Genomic DNA, 21,089 nt, shown 5'->3' with positions numbered 1-21,089 from the left:
TAAGCTATTGATCATAATTTCACTCTAATGTACAGTGTCATATCTTATCAATACAGTTATAATATGTTCAATGTTTCTGTCTTCAAATGTGTTATGATATGCGCATGCACCGAAATCGTATGTTGTTAAAAGTAGCCCAATAGGGTGGGAAAACCGCCCAATCTGGCAACATTGCCTGAACGTCCTCAAAATGTAGCCCAATATGGCGGTAAAAACCGCCCAATCTGGCAACACTGCTAATCGTCCTCACCTTCAGCGTCAATGTAAATCTATGAGACCAACTGAAACGAAGCAAAAGCATAAATGATATTGAAAAGCATAAATGATATCGAAATTCCGTTTAGATATTATTGAAGATACGAGTAAGGATGGGGATCGAAACCCGGTTCTATCAAGGACCCGGTTCCACTTTTTTCAAAACCCGAAAATCATTAACATTTGGGCTTCGATACCACTATCAAGTCCCGTCGTTCATTTATTATTTTCTTTGTCCCATAGGTCCTGTAACGTAATGTTGTGTCCCTCAAGTGGCGTCACAGCATTTAAATCAAATCAATCCAATCACTGCAGCGTGTCCACCAATGTTTTGAATGGAATTGTAAGCAAACAGGTATTACAAGTAAAACAAGTGAAGTCTGGCAGTTAACTTTGCTCGCGAGGATGGCTGAACGGGCGAAAAGGGCAAAAATCATTTATTGTAAAGGGGGGGAACACAACCTCAATGGCCAAGAACATCAGCATTGTGCATCAAATAAAGAGCAAATGCAGTACCTTCGACTGTCTCCTCCTTCTCCTGTCGCATCACAGACAGGCCCGTCTTAATCATCCACTCAAAATACGAGCGGTAATCGCACACACAGACATTGTCGCTAGTCTCGTCAGTTAAAAATAGTAATCCAATTGTGAAATCGGTGTTGTAATCAGCAGCAAACAAGCTAGTTATCTTAACAAGTAAATTAAGTTTCAGATGTGCTGCATGATGAGTTGAGGTTGGCTCAGTAAAACGACTGTTAGGTTATCATGATAAGTTCAATTTTTGGTGAGAAACATGAGTAATACTGTATTACTCATGTTTCTGTATTACTGATAGTTGTATAGTGCTCTAATCATTTTAGTTTATATAACTAAAACTACTGATGTCAATATTTATTAAGAATTACTTATTTAATTTAAAATGCATTTACTTATTTCCTAAATATTTTCCTCATCACTTAAAACGCTTCGTATTTCCACCAATTAATAGAAAAGTATCGATAGTGGTATCGATTAGGACTCGGATCTTTAAGGAGTATCAAAAATGGTATCGATAAATAAATATTAATGATCCCCATCCCTAGATACGAGTGTGTAGATTTGTTACATTTTTTGAACGAAGGTAAACTGTTGAAAAATTATGTCTCAAGTGTCAGACTGGCCAGACGCAGCAATGGGACCAACTCAAAACGCAGCCGATATGAAACTATTCTGAATAAAGTATAAATTATATCGAAATTTCGTTTTGATATTATTGAAGATACGTGTAGATAAGTGTAGATTTGTCTTCGCTCACTTTTTTTTCCTTCTTGACGGAAGTGAGTGCGTCCTGGGTGTCTTGCCCTCTAGGCGGGAAATATGTTAGATATCTAAAACAATAAATGTTTTTGACTCAAGACATGTCGAGTCATTAGAAGTCAAAAAGGAAAGTCAGAGTCAAGTCTCAAGTCAATAGCAGACAAGTCTAAGTCGAGTCGCAAGTCATGCGTAATTTTGTGAAGTCGAGTCGCAAGTCATCAAAATCATGACTCGAGTCTGACTCGAGTCCAAGTCATGTGACTCGAGTGCACATCTCTGACAAGTAGCATCCACTAGCGCTGCCATTCAAGGAGTTTGAATGTGCTGACAATCTGAATACTTACAATCCTGGGCGCTCTGCGTCTTCATACCATTGTAGCCATTCTAGAAGACAAACAATAGTAACGTTCTTAGAACTCAAATTCTAGTAATGTAGGCTACACCGTCTAAGCTTCGTCTAGCATGCCAAGATGCTCCCTTGCGAGCGTGCACAGGACAAGCCCATGACGGCATAGCCTACATGAAATAGAACAGGTTTTCTTCATATAAGTCCTCAGCCGTCTGCAGACATTTTAAATGACACATGTAAACAAATCAAACCAAAGTAATGGCTCACCGTCAGGGCTCCTGTCACTGAGGGCATGTCTTTGTTTTGGGAGAAGCCCAGATGGGGGGGCAGGGACCGGGGTCCGGTGCTGTCCACCCGGCCCATAGAGGGAGCTGAGGGGGAAGCCCCGACACTGGGCAGACCCAGGGAGGGGGAGGGAGTGGCACTGGGTAAGCCCAGGGACGGGGAGGGGAAGCTGGGATCAGACACGGCCAACGGTAGCGTAGACATGCTGCTAATAGGTTCACTGGAAGACAAAAGAATTACATTGATCAAATGAAGTAATAATAAAAGGCCAACACAGCACATCCAGCCTCCATTGCTTTCCAATTGCAGCAGGAATAGGCCCAGGCAACCATACGCATTTTTACACTGCCAAGCCGGTTCAGTCGCGGCTTGGCACGCCCGACAATTTCACTGCCTTGCCTGTGTAAAACCGAGGGGGTAAAATCCCCCGTCGTCACGGAGCCTGCTTTCTTAGTTCACTGGAGAAGGCGGGGCTGCGCACGGAGAGAAGACCTTTTTAGAATATTTTGCATACAACAAATGTTTGTTTTTTTTAGGATTGAAGAGACTCATGCACGCATGAGTCTCTGAGTGTAGGCTAAACACGCGATTATCTACAAGTGCAATAACGGCAACACATTCTTTATTGTGCTGACCACTTGTTTTTCATCCCGACAAAAGCCTTGTAAGGAAAGTTCCTCTGCGTCTTTCTTGTAGTACGCAGCATCTTTCCCCATCTTCGTTTAATGCGACTGCATCACCTTCTCTCACATGATCAGCAGCTCTCGGATTTCACTGTCTTTCCAGTTAGAACTACTCATCTTGATATCGCTGCGTTGTCTCTGTCTAGACAACAAAGCACCTCTCCAAATCATTAGACTTAGATGTGTGATCTTAACATGTTCTCCCAAGAAAGGATATAGATTAGTATGGACTCACTTCTTACAAAAGACCTGAACCTTTGAGGTCACACTTCCGCCACAGTCAAATAGCATACAGTGTTTCCCATACATAAACCAATGTGTGGCGCAACTCCACAGAAACAACACCGAGCGCCACAAATTGATTCAGCTTTTTCTTTTTTTTATACGCGATTTTGAAATATAAATATCGTTCATTCATCTCCGCATAGCACTCTTTCTCCCTGTCATTCACGTTCGCAAACGCACACAAAGACAAATGTGCATACATGCCAATGGTGCGCGGCTATACACTACCACTTATTGGATCAACCCTCGTATCTGATACATGCACACGCAGTGACAGCTGATTTGCACGCTCCTCCTCTCAACGTGCCTACAATGGAAAACCCGAAGCAGCGGGATATTTAGCACAGTGAAGACGGTCGGCGACATCTGGAGTTTACCAATGTGTGCTCAAACACACCTGCCCAAAATGATTGTTGACTCAGAAAAGATAATGTTAGCCTTATGAACTCAACCTTATTGATATTGAACATCCCGCACCCTAAGTCAGCATAGACAACGTTGGTAACGCAGCAAACAATGCGATTAATGTGAAATGCAGTTATAGTTTAGATAGATTACGGTGTTAGACTGGGTACCCTCAGCCCTTTCTGTCTGCGATTTGAATTCGCTCTGCAGCAGGGGCTGGATAGGAGCAATACATAGACCTCTGAAGAATAAGTCCCGCCTCCGAGGCTCTTGGTTCCATGTTTAAATGTCAGTTTTTGAACTACACACTTTTTCCATCTAGATTCCACTTGGGTTTTGGATTATCGGGCCGTTAAAGTAGTTAACTATTTTTAATGCTATGCAGGAGCTAGTTCTGATCTGCGCTGACTTCACACGTCATACTTGTTAGGGAGGCGGGAGTTGCTCGCAACCATTCACAACCTAACGTCATTGTCATTTCCCGTGTGAATGGACGAGCAGCGTTGGTGCCCCCTCCACCGTAGGCGGGCTCTGGTGCCATTTCGGTGAAGACAAACTATGAAACATTGCCGTTGCTATGCAACCTTGACTGGGAGAGTCATGACGTCCTAAATTGGCGCAGATCCGCATTAGCATAATGCTTCTTCATAATAGTTAACTACTTTAACGGCACCGACAATCCAAAACCCAAGTGTAATCTAGATGGAAAAAGTGTGTAGTTCAAAACCTGAGCAGCTTTTGCTTCTTTGCCACCTACAGAGTTTGTCATGTACAATCATTCAAAACCCCCATGTTATTTTCCATAGACATTTAAACATGGAACCAAGAGCCTCGGAGGCGGGACTTATTCTTCAGAGGTCTATAGAGTGGCAAAGTCACGCCCCTTCCGGTAGAGCCCGTGGGACCTATGAGATCGAAAAATATGAATGGGTTTCAATGGAGAGAAAATAATTATCTTCTGGTCCCGGTCTTTATATGCCCCGGATTACACATATGTTGTTTGTGGATTTAAATGATAATTTTTCATGTCAAGGGTTTGACTGTTTATTGTGCAATTGTTCAGTTAAGGGTGTAGAGAAAACACAATGAGAAAGACTACACGTCTCGTATGTGACGTCACGCTCCCTGTAACTGGCGTGGACAAGACCGAAAATCTCTCCATCGGCATAACTAAAACCCTCCACATGGCCCGACTTATAATGGTTTTCACCTCTTTTGATGCTTTTATCCTACCCTTGGAAAAAAGCGGTGAAGTGGAGCATAGAGATCGCCATGTCTGTACCGGAGTTCCAAGTGCGGGTGGCGACGTACAGTGGGGCAAAAAAGTATTTAGTCAGCCACCAATTGTGCAAGTTCTCCCACTTAAAAAGACGAGAGAGGCCTGTAATTTTCATCATAGGTAAACCTCAGCTATGAGAGACAAATAAAAAAAAAAAAATCCAGAAAATCACATTCTCTGATTTTTTAAGAATTTATTTGCAAATTATGGTGGAAAATAAGTATTTGGTCACCTACAAACCAGCAAGATTTCTGGCTGTCAGACCTGTAACTTCTTCTTTAAGAGGCTCCTCTGTCCTCCACTCGTTACCTGTATTAATGGCACCTGTTTGAACTCCTTATCAGTATAAAAGACACCTGTCCACAACCTCAAACAGTCACACTCCAAACTCCACTATGGCCAAGACCAAAGAGCTGTCAAAGGACACCAGAAACACAATTGTAGACCTGCACCAGGCTGGGATCTGAACAGTCTGAATCTGCAATAGGTAAGCAGCTTGGTGTGAAGAAATCAACTGTGGGAGCAATTATTAGGAAATGGAATACATACAAGACCACTGATAATCTCCCTCGATCTGGGGCTCCACGCAAGATCTCACCCTGTGGGGTCAAAATAATCACAAGAACGGTGAACAAAAATCCCAGAACCACACAGGGGGACCTAGTGAATGACCTCCAGAGAGCTGGGACCAAAGTAACAAAGGCTACCATCACTAACACACTACGCCGCCAGGGACTCAAATCCTGCAGTGCCAGACGTGTCCCCCTGCTAAAGCCAGTGCATGTCCGGGCCAGTCTCCAGATCTCAACCCCATAGAAAATCTTTGGAGGGAGTTGAAAGTCTGTGTTGCCCAGCAAAGGCCCAAAAACATCACTGCTCTAGAGGAGATCTGCATGGAGGAATGGGCCAAAATACCAGCAGCAGTGTGTGAAAACCTTGTAAAGACTTACAGAAAACGTTTGACCTCTGTCATTGCCAACAAAGGGCATGTAACAAAGTATTGAGATTACCTTTTGTTATTGACCAAATACTTATTTTCCACCATAATTTGCAAATAAATTCTTTAAAAATCAGACAGTGACTTTCTAGATTTTTTTTTTTTCATTTTGTCTCTCATAGCTGAGGTATACCTATGATGAAAATTACAGGCCTCTCTCATCTTTTTAAGTGGGAGAACTTGCACAATTGGTGGCTGACTAAATACTTTTTTGCCCCACTGTATATCATTCGCATCGAGAGAAGCGACGAGCTGTAAAAGCGGCCTCACACAAAACATTATCAAACTTCTTCGCGAAATTTCTCTTTGCATGAAAAATTATAATTTAAATCCACAAACATATGTGTAATCCATGGCATATAAAGACTGGGACCAGAAAATAGTTACTTTCTTTCCATTGAAACCCATTCATATTTTTCGATCTCATAGGTCCCATGGGCTCTACCGGAAGGGGCGTGACATCGCCACTCTATTGCTTTCTGTTTCCGATCCCCTTTTACTGGAGCCAATCACCAATCACCTTTTCCCCCTTGCACGCCAATGGCTGGTTTAACACAATGCCAGGGAAGCGATTGCAGCGATTGTTGGTCGGATAGTTTGAAGGACTATTATTATTTTTATATTGTTAAATGAGCAATCGTGAAATCTCCCCCCCCCACCCCGTCAGGCCTCCTCATCTCACTCCGCTATTATACACTATAACTTTTATTTACATATTGTTAAATGAAATCCCCCCCCCCCGTCAGGAGTGGACTCATTGTTTCAACCCCCCCCAATTATTACACATTCTCGCTCTGAGGAAGCCCTGACGAGCTTATATTACACTTTAGGCGCATTTTTGGATTGCAACTTCAATATATTAAATGAGAAATTTATAGAGGCTTTCAAAATGAAATGGTCGGGAGATTCCTCAAGAATTGTGATCTGGTGAGAAACCAAATGGACCCCTCTTACCTGACGGGTCCAGGCTTGGAGAACAGGCTGTTTTGGGACTGCTGCGTGGGTACCGACATGTGGGCTGAAGGTGTTGCTGCATCCCTGGCAGACTCCGCCTGGCACATATCCACCGAGCCGGCGCCAGCCTCAGATCCAAAGTCCAGTGCTCCAAACTGCACATTGAGACCTGACATCTCCGTGGAGCCAGGCATCTCCACCGCTGAGGAAGGGATCTGTGGCACAACGTTTGAAGAAAGGTGCCGGTGTCGAACATGAATGGTTGATTACTTAGTGGAGGTGCTGCAAAGTAGATCAGCCGACGAGGACAATCAAAACGGCGGTGTCATTAGTAACTATCATTGTTAGGTACCTCCCACTCAGACGGCGGCGACAGGTGAGACAGGTGTGCTTGCTTGTGGAAATCTAACTGAAAGCCCTGTAGTTTATCCGAAAAGGAAAAATATGTCCTCCCAATGCCAAGGAGTCGAATTCCAGACTGGTATAACAACAGGCATCGGATATAAACATCTTGGTTTTGGCCGAGGTGTAATTCATACTTTTGGGCATTTGGGCAAAGTCTCCACACATTGGACCAAAGTGTAAAACATGGGCCATGAGAAAACGCCAAAACAACAGTTTTACAATCTCACTCTCTCTATCCGGTGATATACACCAATGCCCTGGTCCAGAGACTGGACTCGGAGGAAACGCAGAGCTAGCCGGCTTTTCCACAAAGTCAACAAACGAGTAAGCGATCAGCCACCTGCAATGGTCGCGAACGTGGGAGTTCACGAAGCAGCTATTGGACAGCTGCGGCAGACGCAGCGGGAGCTACGGCAGACGCAGCGGGAGCTGCCTGATGTGAACGCAGCTGTAAACATGGCTATTAACGGAAGAACCAGTGGATCCCGGGTGCCGAGGCTGACGCGAAGGAGGCTGCAGTGTGCTGCTGACACTGAGGCTGGAATACCCAACGCCAACGGACACCAGGCACTGGAGGGTACGAGGATGGGGCCGCTGCGGTCAACCAAGGCTTTGGCGCATGGAGGTCATGAAACACAGGTGGAGCCACTACCCGGGCAAGGCGAGGAGGCTGTCACACAGTGTGCTGCTGGGGACACCAGTAGTGTCGGCTACCAAATGGCTATGAAAGGCCAATACAGTAAGGAGTAACACCTTGGACTTCACTGAAGAGCAGGCATCCATGTTTGCATTGAAGGGATTGCGCCGTTTTACGTTAAACATTCGCAGTTTACTGCCAAAGATCACGGAGGTGCGTGCGCTTGCCATGAAAATCAAAGCAAGCACAGTTTTTTTCAGAGACTTAGATTCTCATATCACTGACTCCGAAGTTGAAATTGGGGTTCAGGGGTATGCATATTCGTAAGGTCAGACATTGATTTTAAATTAAGACAGGACCTGGAAAACATCAACCTTGAAGCTGTGTGAATTGATATTTTACTTCCAAAAAGTAAACCAATATTGTTAGGTGTTGTTTATAGACCTCATCAGAATGATTTTATCAAATCCTTGGAATGTGTATGTGCAGGTTGTCATGACTTTTTAAACCAGGAAGTCATCTTAATGGCAGATAATAATATTGATGCTTTAAATACTGAAGGTCCACTGTACAATGGCTTTTGTGATTTCTTAAAAACGCATGGTCTAACCCAATTAATTAATGTTCCAACCAGAATAACTGAACATAGCCAAACTGCTATTGATCATATGGTACCTGACACATGTGAAATCCTACAAAGTGGTGTCATTGTGTATGGAATTAGTAACGTTAGTGATTTTTTTTAACCTAGTACCAGGAAAGTTAAGAGGGCTCCGATCAAATTTCATAAATCTCTGAAGAGCAGAAGTTTAAAAGTGTATGATCTTAACAAATTTCAGGACATACTTAATATTAACTGGATGGAAATTACCAACATATGTGATGTTGATATAGCATGGGATCAGTTTCAAATTACTTTCTTAGAAGTACATGACCCCATTTAAAGAGACCAGGATTAAACAGAGATCTCAGCCTTGGATGAATAATGATATCTTGGACACCATTCACTTGAGATAAAATCACCAAACTGCCTGTTCTTTTTAAAGAGTATAAAACACTTAGAAATAAGGTACAGTGAATGGTGGATGAGGCGATGAAAGATTTTTTGTAGGTCTAAAATTGAGGAGCATAAAAAGGATCCCAAGAAATTGTGGGCAACTCCTTTGCCCACAATTTCGTCCGCCTTTGGGGACGAAAGAGAACCCTAGGCAAAAACAAAGTAAAATAGGCCTAGATATAAATGGGTTCATATCATATGATAAAAAATTGGTGGCAGGCCTTCAATAGTATCTTCACAACAATTGCAAGTAACCTGGTGCAGAAGTAACCTCTACTTCTGTTGTTTTATGAAGAAAAGGAAGTCCAGTCAAACACCTTTTATTTCAAACAGAGGAGTTTGCACTAACAAAACTCAAAGGCCTGAATCGGTTTTGAAAACATTCCTGCCAAATTTCTCAGGGATGCTGCTGAAATAAAAATCACTCCTGTCAAAACTCATCTTAAAAATGTTTCCATTAGAAATAACCATTTCCCCCATAAATTTAAGGTGGCAAGAGTGATACCCTTACATAAAAAGGGAATCAAATCTGATCCTGGAAATTTCCGCCCCATATCTATCCTCTGTTCAATTTCAAAAATTGTTGAAAGGATCATATATGAGCAAATAGATGGGTATTTAGCAGAGCAGAACCTCTTATTTGACATCCAATTAGGCTTCAGAAGAGCCCATTCCACTGATACCTGTCTGCTCTATCTTACAGATTTCATCAGGAAAGAGGTGGATAAGGGGATTTTTTGTGGCATGGTGTTAATAGACCTCCAAAAGGCGTTTGACACAGTCCAGTATGATTTCCTCTTGAACAAACTCAAAGCCCTGGGATTTTCTGATACATCTGTCCAGTGGGTGAGGTCATACCTGGTTGGCAGAGAACAGGTGGTCGATATGGAAGGGACCTCTTCCTAACCACTTAAATTAACATGTGGAGTTCCCCAGCGGAGTATTATAGGTCCCCTCTTCTTTTTGTTATATGTGAATGATATGCCGTCAGCCATAGATTGCAATCTGTTTTTATTTGCAGACGACTGCTATTCTAGTCTCTCATAAAGAGAAATCAGAGGTGGAAAGGCTGCTTAGCGTAGAACTCCTTAACCTCAGTGCTTGGTTGACAGATAACAAGCTGTCTCTCCACCTTGGCAAAACAGTCAATTCTATTTGGTTCCAGAAACAAACTAAGAAAGTCTTTAGGGTTTAGGATAGTAGTGATGTAGTAGTAGTAGTAGTAGTAGTGATTTAGTGGTGTTGAAATTAAGGAAGTGGTCACTTACTTAGGCTGTATATTAGACAACAAATTATCAGGGATGTTTATGGCCTAAAGAGTTATCTCAAAGGCCAAAGGACTAAGTTCCTCGCAAGACTATCCAGCCTCTTGGATAGTAACACCTTGAAAACCCTAGCCGATGCCCCTGTTCATGCCATTTTGACTATGCCTGTACATCTTGGTACACTGGCACTACTAAAGGCCTCAAAGTCAAGCTACAGATCTGTCAAAATAAACTGATCAGAGTGGTACTCAAACTCCATCCCAGAACACTTCTTCCTGACCACTTCTCCAGTCTTAGGTGGCACAGAGTGGAGTTACCCAACTCAAACTGTGTTGAGTCTACAAGATAAGAAATAACCTGGCACCCAAGTACCTACGAAATTACTTTTCTAAAATTACTGACACACACAATTACTCCAACAGGGGGAGTTCCACTGATTTCAGGCTCTGCCGTTTTAAGAGCTGTATGGAAAAGTACTCTTTCCTATACTCGGCAGCTGTCTTGTGGAATGGCCTACCTTTAAACCTTAAATTGTTGAGCTCCTCCTACTTTCATTTTAAATCTTCAATAAAAAAAATGGCTATGTAACTCAAACAAAATCAAAAGATCCCTGAAGTACTAGGAACATTGTACTGTCTGTGTGTCTGCTTATCTGTCTAGGATAATTTTATTCCCCTTTTTTCCTCAACGTTGTTGTCCATGTGCTGTGTGTTTGTTCTCCATGTTTTAGTCAATGTGTTGTTTCTCCCTTTCCATCATAAGGACCACAATGGAAACAAGCCTTTGGGCTTTGTGTTTTTTTAATCCTTTTGAACACTTCTGTTAATTGTTGTTCAATAAAGTTTTCAATCAATCAGTCAATCAAAACCCCTTGCATATAAATTTAAGAAGTTACTCCCACGATGGCATCAGATAGTGAAATGACAAGTGTTTCATGTGTGAATGATATGTTTTGCTCCATGTCAATAAGTTGATTTTGTGCAGCCAAGCAGCTTATTCTTATGCATGGCATATTATACAAAACATGCATCATGCCTTACCTTTGAAGGAAGGGGAATTCTGCGTTTCTGAGTCTTCATCTGTCTCTGTGGGGGTTCTGAGATAGGGGGGTCCATGCCCTTCACTCCTGGTGAAGCTCCGTCTCTTGCGGGAGGCAGCGAGGACTCATGGCCTGAGGAACAGCCGTTTAGTTTTTAGCTCACAGGGTCAGCGCCAGAGTTGAAACCCTGAGCTTCTTGGTTCCCACTACCAACAGTAACCCAAGGAAACCTCATGAGACGTCCAATCACATCCAAAGAGCAGCGTGTACCTGGTTGGGTGGGGACCTGTGGGGCATGCTGTAGAGACAGGGCCGAAGGCTCAGCTGCAGGTAAGACGGACTGCTGCTGCCGCTGGTTCAGCTGGCTCAGCACGGCTGAGGGCTCGGGCTGAGACTTCAGCTCCACTGGAGGAAGGACCAAAGAAAATATCCTCAGATACATACTAAATCCATTTTTGATGTGGCTAGTACATTCTCTTTATATTAACTGTATGATGAAGATGTTAACGATCTACTCGAGTTAAAGAGAGAAACCAGTCCCGTGTTGTCTATGCTACAATTAAACAGTTTTGTATTCAGATTCACAATTCCGTGCTACAACATTCATCATGTCTTAGTGCTGTGCAGTATATGAAGGGGAATACTGGAATTATGTTGCGCCACGATATGCTTTTTGCTTTACCGTTGATACCGTTAAATAAATCAATTTCTAAAAGCATTAATGCCTTTTTAATAAACATTATAACACTTCTAGAGAAATTGTTCATTGTTTTGTGGTTTCTCTGCATCTTCAAGAGGACTTTTGCGATAATTCTCCACTGTCCTTTCTTAGCATTCTTTTTAAAAAGGTGAGGAAATTTGTTGAATTATTTTTAATGTTAAAACTGTTTGTGTCTATAAGATTAGAATTTGCATAATAAAGTAATGTATATATATGTTTTGAATAACGCATTATTATTACGATTATTTCAAAATGACAATAACCTTCCCTCTGCCATGTTAGAGACGACGTAGGCATCAGCCCAAGGATTGTGTACGTAATATCATCGTCATGGGGCTGGCCTGTGTTACCAGTACTGGCGACACTGGCGGGGCATCACTTAGTGATCCTAAAGCAGTTTTATTTCAGAGTGCAGCAAAAAGCTCCGCTGTGATTGAGCATCACAAATTCTTGGGAAAATATAGCTTGTGTGGACTCTACCACATTACTCGGTCAATAAAAGAGCTAAGCTACTGAAGAATATTTGATTCAGAAAACAGCTACTCGTTGATAGTTTTTCGAACGCTTACATTGTTGTCATACTGCGGATCGGGTAGCCCTTCAACAAGAGCTCTTTAACGCTTGCATTTTTACTGGTCACACTTGTTGATTACGTTACTGTTGACCAATCAAGTACATGTACTAACATTCCGTTGCAGGGTGGACTTGACAGGAGAGGGCAGAGAGGCAGGGGGGGAAGAGAACAATAAAAAAAAGAAGAGCGGGGGGAACCAAGGCCACAGTGGCCGATGGGCATACGATTTTCAGAAGGGGCTGGTTCTCGATCGCGTGCATGTGGCGGGCACATGCATATTTACCAGATTAACCATATGAGGCGGAGCTCACGTCAGAATATTTGTTTAAATTTTTCTAAATAGTTTCAGGCCATCTTAAAGTTTGAAGTAAGGGTAAGTTTGAGGTTATAGGAAGTCTTCCATGCATCATATTTCCAAGGAAGGGTACCGATCAGATTCAGATTGTTGCAGTACCGAAGGGTACTGCAACAATCTGGATTTGATCACGCTCTCTATTGCAAAAGTATTTTTGCTTTGCCATGAAGGGGCTTATTTTCGATAATGACCGGCGACGTTCTATACATTATCCCGCTTATTACACGGCAACTTGCCAAAGTTGAAAAAACTTCACACGTGTCTTTTTACAATTTATTTGTTACCAACATTCGTAGTGTTGATCAGCAGAGAAATAGTCCGCCAAAGACGTAGATGTCGCTTAGCAACCGAGTATGCTGGGGTTCATAAGTTACCGAACAACTTGCAGAGTGATATACAAAAGACGGCAAAAAATCCAGTTTCCTTGACAGCGGTCATTATATGCTTAGCAACGGTGAACTATCAAAAAATAATCACCGCCGGAAGTTGTGAAGGCCCATGCAAGTGAACTGAGCATTCCACAGCATTGAGAAGAGCCGTGTAATAAAATATATTAACCACTACCTACATACAGTTTATGTCCTCTATAATGTCTCTGGTAGGATCCACGGGTTTTTTCGTGACAGGAGGCTGTTGTTTGAGGCTGTCGTGCTTTCATTTTCTTATTCTCCGGTGTTCTTTAAATGATATTTAAATTGACATTTTATTTAATCAATATTAACTTTATTCATGTTGAATGTTTGCATCGTTGCACAATAACAAACTTCAGGTTCATACTATGTCCAATGACTCAGTCTTTCTGGATACATAGTGTTAAAATACATATTTTACCTTTAACTAATGTAATATAACTAAGAAAGTCTAGTAAAACGTGATTTATTTATTTTTCTCATATACCGTGTTATAATACCAATACCATCCGGACAGTGGAAAATACTGTGATATGAATTTAAGCTAATACCGCCCTACCTATGTCTGCAATTAAATATATGTATATAATAAACATTTAAATCTGTTTTAGTCAAACTAGAAGTGAAGGTTTGATAATAAGGCAAAGTTGGACTCACAATGATGTGCAGAAAGGGGTCCGTTGTCCATTCTCTGGGCCTTAACGTCCATAGAGGGGGAGGGGCCATGGTGTGGACATGCCTCTTTGACAAAGCCGCCGTTGCCAGGGTTGACCATCTTCTGGCTTGTCCTCTGGCCAAGCCTTGGGCTGTTAAGTTGCTCTGGTATCCTGACATCAGAGGAAGGCTTGGCCGCGCTCAGAGAGCCAAATCCAGATCCAAGCACAGAGGACTGCAGGGGGAGCGAGAGACAAAACCCTAAGGACATGTGCAGTACTGCAAAACATGCATTTTTCTAGTTTCAGTTAGGGCTGTGCGATATGGGAAAAAATGAATATCCCGATACATTTTCTCCGATATATATCTCGATATTTTGAAATCTCCTTTAAAGGACCCCATGAAATCGCACTTTTACCCTGTACTGTTTTCACTACAATCCCTGCAGACTATATACCATTCTTGGTTAACCTCCCAGGTGGTTTCCATCAAAACATTTTATATTTTAATGTTAGTGATTAGTTAGATAAGTTAAGTGAAATAAGTCAATTTTTTTATTCAAACAAAGCACAAACTGCAAAAATGATCTTCAAAATTACAAAAAAGGGGCAAAATAAAACTGAGCAGCTCGGGGGGGGGGGAGAGAGAGAGAGAGACATTAAGGCTGAATCGTCTACAAACATTTTACACAAATATCTAATTTAGGCAGCATTTTCTTTATCTGTAGGCTATTGCAATGAATTAAACTAAAATATTAGAAACTCATTTTGATACAATGTGTTCGATATTTTTGAGCCCATTGAATTAATTTATTTAGGAATTGTAGGTGTGCTGCCCTCTAACCCCAGCGCCTTGCCGGGGTCGACAGATAGATAAATCCTCTCCCCAACAAACCACACAGACACGTCCCAGTTAACTCTTTATGGTTGCTTGAAGTAGGGTAAAACAATGTTTTCCGGGGCTAACTTATAGCTAGAGAAGTAGCATAAGACGAGGGAGCACCTTGTATTCCGATTGTGTGTGTAACTGTTACGGAGCGTGCAGCTGGTAACCATGACAACATCAGATCAGACAAGAAGTTACAAGCATTGGCGCGTTTTGCTTTACGTCTTCCCCTCGATATCCAAAACACAGCCAGATCACTGATCCCTTATTAGTTATTTTAGGAACCAGCAGATTGTCCGCTTCCGTGTTTCATTTGTCGATTGAAATGGCTTAGGATAAACTGTATGCCACACTGAGCCGGCCAGCGCTGCAATCCGTAAGAAACTTGAAAATTAGAAAATTATTACGCACCTAGATGTCGCGTGGGATTGGTTGGTGAGTGTGTGACGCAAGTATTTTTTTTACCCCTCACTCACGTTACTGCGTGAGGGAGAGGGAGAAAGCCACCGGAGAATGTTATAAACACGAAACCAAGGCAAGTCTCGGCTGCCGCTTGAAAAAACCCAGATGACCGTAAAATACTCAATACTTTTATGTATCTCACACAGCTTTTTCTGAGAAATATCGAGTATATTCGATATATTGCACAGCCCTAGTTTCAGGCCATCTTAAAGTTTGAAGTGAAGGGGAAGTTTGAGACGATAGGAAGTTGTCCGTACACGTACTTCCAAGGAAGGGTACCGAAACCCGGTATCAACATTCACTGGAGTTGAATAATGACACTGCATTATCAATAGGCTCCAACGTGGAAAACGGATAGAGTACATGTAGCGGAGCTGCAAAAGGGCCTTAAGCCTTTTTGAAGGAAAATAAGCATATCTGCCTTTTTATCCAGAATAAACTGTGCCGTATGATATGCACAAACCCAAGCCACTGAATGACAGCGGCTGAATGAACTCAGAGAGAAGCGCACTGTATATTTGCTTGCAAATCAGCCTTATTTTTTAATTTGTTTTTTTAAATACGATTTTTATTTAGTGTAGCGCAGGGGTCAGCAACCTTTTCAACATGCAGTGCCAGTTTGACATTTTCTCGTTAATGAGTGTGCCTTAAGCAACAATATATTAAAAATTAAGCTGAATTATGACACAGCGACCAAAAACATTTCCAGAAGACCTGGAATTGTACTATTTTCATATAGTCCACAATCATGCATCAACATTTTATGTTTTTTTGGTTGTTATATTTGCAAAATGGGCTTACAAATTATACTTACATATCAGAAACATTCAGAAACTCATTCAAAAACATATTTGCACTGTGAGAAATGTAAAAAACGAGAATATATGAGAATGTTGTAACCATCCACATCAATATCTTTAAGACATGTACAGCTTTGCAAAACCATGTGAAGGCGATGCATACAGGCCACTTGCAACAATATTTTAAATATTTTCTTCTCTATTACTCACAACATAGGTTTAAAAACTATTAATTGATCCCATTTCAGAACACTGCTTTCTGTAACTAATTTAAACATATTTTCACTGGGAGGAAATGCCCAAAACAGAATAAAGTGCAAAAAAAAATAAAAATAAATGGTAGCAATGATTATGCTGCCCCATTGTGCTGTGAATTTTTATAATAAAAAAAAAAGAAGTTTTTTTTTATTTTATTATTTTTTTTTCAAGGGTGCCAATGATTATGCTGCCCCGTGCCAGTGGTGGCATGCGTGCCTAGGGTTGCCGACCCCTGGTGTAGAGGTTCCGTATTGTTAATTCCACAGATCAGTGTTCAGATATGTGCTTGAAAATGACATCATCACCCTCTTGTCCATTAAAAAGTAGCATTCATTTTAATCACTTCTTTAAAAGGCCCATTTCCTATGCCATCTGGTTTTTATCCGTTTTATTTTTTTAATTTGGAAAAGTATTTTTTTGAAAATGAGTCTGTTTAAGTCTGTGTCTTTCTCTTGGTTACTGCAGAGCTTCAACAAAAAGCGGGACACCCACAAGACGAGCCGGAGAGCATCGTGTAGTACAGTGGTTTTCAAACTGTGAGGCGCGCCTCCCCTGGGGGGCGCCAGAGTTCTTCAGGGGGGACATGACGTGACAAAAAAATATACCAGAAAAAGAAACGCAAAAAAAACGCAAAGACGAAGATTCACTGTGTTTGAAATCGTTCCCTATTCACTCACTCACTATTCCCTATATAGTGTTTATGATATAGTGCACTATATAGGGAACGAACAAACGAGAATTCGGACGCTCCGCAGAACATTTCTAAACGTCATTTGCGTCAGTAAATGCGCGGGGTATTTGTGTGACGCAGAAAGCTGCGCCCACATCATGTAAGCAAACCCACGAGGAAAACTGGAGGTTGTATTGATGTTGAATGTTACATTTCCTTGATCAAGGTTTTTTTTTATTAATTTTGAATGTTATATTTTCTATGTTAAATCCCAAATAAATTGTTGACATTTCTATTCGTTTTCGCGTTTATTCAGCTTCTTCTCCTCGAAAAACACGGCCGCATTGCATTGTGATATACGGGAGTAACATGTAGGGAACATCGTATGTTCACTCAAATTTTGGGTATTTTAAGTCCACTATATAGTGCATGAAATTTACCACTGAGAATTCGAACACCACTAAAAATGGCGAGCACCTTATATAGTGCACTATATCCGTGATAGGGAACGATATCGAACACAGCTACGCAAACTCATTGCTCCCACTAAAGTTGAGGTGAGCTAAAAAGGAGGCTAAACTGGCAGTTTACAGATTAAGACGTTCGTTTAAAAAAGATGTTTAAAATGTGTAAAATAATTAAAAGATCTTTCAAAACACAGGGATTTAGAACTTTTTTTTGCGGGGGGGTCTCAGCTGAAATTTGTTCTTTGAGGGGGGGCTTACTCTCTCATACTTTGAAAACCCCTGGCGTAGTAGAACGACAAGTCAAAAGATCGTTCATCGTTTATTTCAATGGCTGGCCATTGATAAAGGTTTTGAGAAGTGCTGGAAGTTACATTGCGGCAGAATGGCGCCGCTGGTGTGATTGCTGACATTGAAAGCAGGACACACTTTAGTCCCAATTAAGACACAGCTTTGAACAGGTTTGTCTACCACAAATGATCATCAATCTAAAAAGTGGTTTGTACATTGTGCAGTTTCAATGAAATCGCACTGTGCTTTTAGTCAAAAATAAAGAAAAACAAAAGGAAAGAGAAAAAAGCTGATATGCTGATCGTCCTTCAGGACTGTGAACACTTCAGGCCCTTTCTGCAGGTCAGCTACATGTAAACCGCATCCTCGTTGTTCTATGCCACTGTCTTTTCTTCTACCGTAAATTATATTTATTCATTTATTTGAATTGAAGGCTACATATTAGAAATAATGAAGTGTCTTGTTCTTAATTTGTCTTTTTTTTCTAACCTTTTTCAGTAGTTAAGAATCACGATACCAATCCCTGCTTATTTCTTCGTGGCTTGGATTCATGGAGATATGTTATTGCAAGGGGCTTTGCCAGTGCAACCAAGAATGCCTATACTCACCAGAGAAGCATGTGCATAGGAGGTGTTGGCAGAGGCAGCGTGGGCATAGCTGCTACTGTTGGCGGCGGCGTGAGCGTAGCTGTGTGTAGCAGTGCGTCCGTTGTGGTGGGAATTGGTGAACACCAGGCTTTGGCCCAAACCGTCGACGGGCGCATCCACCATAGCCCCCAGTTCAGACTCCACGGAGGCTCCCGCCACTCCCGTCTTCGCCATCAGGCAGGAGAGGTCCACGCTGCGGAGCCAACAAAGCCTTGAATGGCAACGCCACACACTCGTTTTATCCCATCTACTGTTCACATGCGAGGACTACACCTTAAATGGTGTGTGTGTCTTAAGCCATGCTGCATGACAGAAGTAGGTTAATATGAATTCCTCTTACCCGTGTCCAGGGGTGATGTGGTTTTCTGGAGCGGAGGAAGCCGTGAACACTTTGGTCTCAGACAACTGACAGAGTGAGTCATTAAACACATGTCAAAACCCTGTACGGTAAATAAACCATAACACACTAGCATGGGCACATAAAGATAAGAAGAAAAAGATAGCATATGTTTATGCATGATAGTATCATTGTGCATTACATCTTCGTTCCAGTCTTCTGAAGCCCAGTCTTCCAGAGTTCCTCTCCAAGCTAGAGTAAATCAAAGTTAACCTTGGTTAGTTCATAAAGGCATAAAACTTCTTTTTTTTCTAGTCATTCAGCGGGAGGTCTAAAGGCAACCACCCTTCAAACCCAAGCCGGCCAATGACACTCTCCGTAGAAGTTTTACTTTGAAAGATATTCACTTTCCAATAAAGATTTATTTGAAAAAGGCTTATCTTTCAGATTAGACAGGAGAGGATTTTTATTTAGTTCAGAGGTTCAGTAATGGTAGTTCCACAGATCAGTGTTCAGATATGTGCTTGAAAATGACATCATCACCTCCTTGTCCATTAAAATACATTTCAATACTTTCTAAAACCAGACTTATCTCACAGTTCTCAACTGCTTGATTAATTACTTTAATTATTAATTACATTTCTAAATACCTCTATAAAATGAAATACAATTGTAATGTCTGATGCACATCGCCATACAGACAACATATTTTCCAACTGTGAGATTAATTTGTTCAGAAAATGATATTGCTGTAGCCGTAGTTATCTTACCAGTTCCCTCAGCACCGTCGTTGCCGTCAGTGTCCCACGTTTCCTGGCGAGCACCGCCGGAATTAGCCGTGTAGTCCGCCGGGTTGAAGGTCCTGCATAGGGCACAATGAGAAGGAAGGATACATGAAACGTGGGATGTATGGAGTGGGCAAGTAATTCAAGTAAGAATTTTGCATTCCCACCGCATCAGCTTAGTGATTTTATTAAGTTAAGAGGTTCAGTAATGGTAATTCACAGAACAATTCAGATATGTGCTTGAAAATGACATCACCTCCTTTACGCTATTCAATAAAGAGATGCTCACCCCAATCCCTGGAACAAGAATCTGTAACCAACAGTGCCTGTACAGTATGCAGTTCATTAAGAGATGCTCACCCCATTCCCTGGGACGAGAACCTGTAGCCGACAGCGCCTCTGCCTCTACCACGCACTCCGACTCCTGAGATGATTCAAAAACCAAGCACTTTGAATTGAGGACATATGGGTAGGAGGGAAATAGGGTTAATGGCCAACAAAGTGATACTGTCAGAAGGGGGAAACGGGGTTGATTATCCTCCAGTGTTTACCCAGCATAGTAGAATACAAGGCCAACAAAGGCCGTCTCATACACAATCCAAATCGGTTAGACACACATTTATCCGTTTGCCAACCATATGCTTGACTCTGGCTTAACCATCCACGCCTGATCATAATGGTCAATATTCCTCTGGTTCTACTGCATTTTCCTTTAATACTCTTGACCCTCCTTTGAGGCCAATTGCAGCAGCCCACACATGTTCCAGTTTTCTCACCGATAAGTGGTCAGCTGGGGCAGGGGACCATACCTTATACAAATGTTAAATATACATTAGCAGACTGCATTAACGTATAGTACAATACAATAGATAAATAAAAGCTAATTAGTATTTCTGGAAGATGATTTCTCATAGTACAAATAAATCGCTAATAGACTGGTGTAACCCCTGTACATCTATCCGGACTCTAGTATTTCACTCCAACTGCAGGATTGCTTAGCAATACATTGGCTTGTGTCTGTTCAATATTCAGTCCCTCCCAAAGATATGAATAAACAAGGGTTCATACAATTCATTTAAATTGTATAGCCCTTAATTACCATTACAGTCTGAAAGGGCTTAACAGGCCAAATATTTAGGAAACCCCCCTTTACCCAAACCCCCACAAGGGCAATAAGAAACTCCCTTAAATCAGCAAGGAAGAAATCTTGAGAAGGAACGCATTATAGTAGGGGATCCCTCCTTCCAGGGATGGTCAGGAGTGCAATGGGTGCCATAATTGACATGAATCCATTTGCATGTTTCAGCATGGAGTCTCACCTCTGCCGCGCCCCCTACGACCACGGTCGCCCTCTCTCTCCCCAGGAGCCACCACCTCAAAGCCGTTCTCCTCTGACCGACCTGAAACCACACGAAGAAATATATCAGAGAAAGCGCAAAATCACATACATTTGAAAAAAAGTCGTGTTTATGAGCAGCCTTATCACTTCAAACGCAATGGTCAATTGAATTAAATGACTTATTTAGTGTTAAACTTAACCATGGGGAACCAAATGAGTCTTGAGCATCCAATAACGATTCAACAC

The 21,089-nt window shown here is 41.8% G+C and overlaps 1 protein-coding gene across 3 annotated transcripts in view; it reads right to left on the bottom strand.

Moving 5' to 3' along the window:
* Window positions 1–21,089, bottom strand: part of LOC307075659 (ubiquitin-associated protein 2-like) — a 46,036-nt gene that overhangs the window by 8,342 nt on the left and 16,605 nt on the right. For all 3 annotated transcript variants that reach the window (XM_079736319.1, XM_079736321.1, XM_079736320.1), the window contains exons 6-17: window positions 20,824–20,904; window positions 19,865–19,928; window positions 19,490–19,581; window positions 18,922–18,971; window positions 18,723–18,787; window positions 18,344–18,575; window positions 13,909–14,140; window positions 11,462–11,596; window positions 11,193–11,323; window positions 6,789–7,003; window positions 2,168–2,405; window positions 1,896–1,935 (exon numbers count right to left, since the gene is read on the bottom strand). In XM_079736319.1, coding sequence (XP_079592445.1) covers window positions 1,896–1,935; window positions 2,168–2,405; window positions 6,789–7,003; window positions 11,193–11,323; window positions 11,462–11,596; window positions 13,909–14,140; window positions 18,344–18,575; window positions 18,723–18,787; window positions 18,922–18,971; window positions 19,490–19,581; window positions 19,865–19,928; window positions 20,824–20,904 — 1,575 coding nt within the window. The remainder of the gene's footprint in view (window positions 1–1,895; window positions 1,936–2,167; window positions 2,406–6,788; window positions 7,004–11,192; window positions 11,324–11,461; window positions 11,597–13,908; window positions 14,141–18,343; window positions 18,576–18,722; window positions 18,788–18,921; window positions 18,972–19,489; window positions 19,582–19,864; window positions 19,929–20,823; window positions 20,905–21,089) is intronic.

This window comes from Pollachius pollachius (genome assembly GCF_949987615.1).
Source record: "Pollachius pollachius genome assembly, chromosome: 1".
Lineage (NCBI taxonomy): Eukaryota > Metazoa > Chordata > Actinopteri > Gadiformes > Gadidae > Pollachius > Pollachius pollachius.
This window is presented reverse-complemented; position numbering and strand designations above follow the sequence as displayed.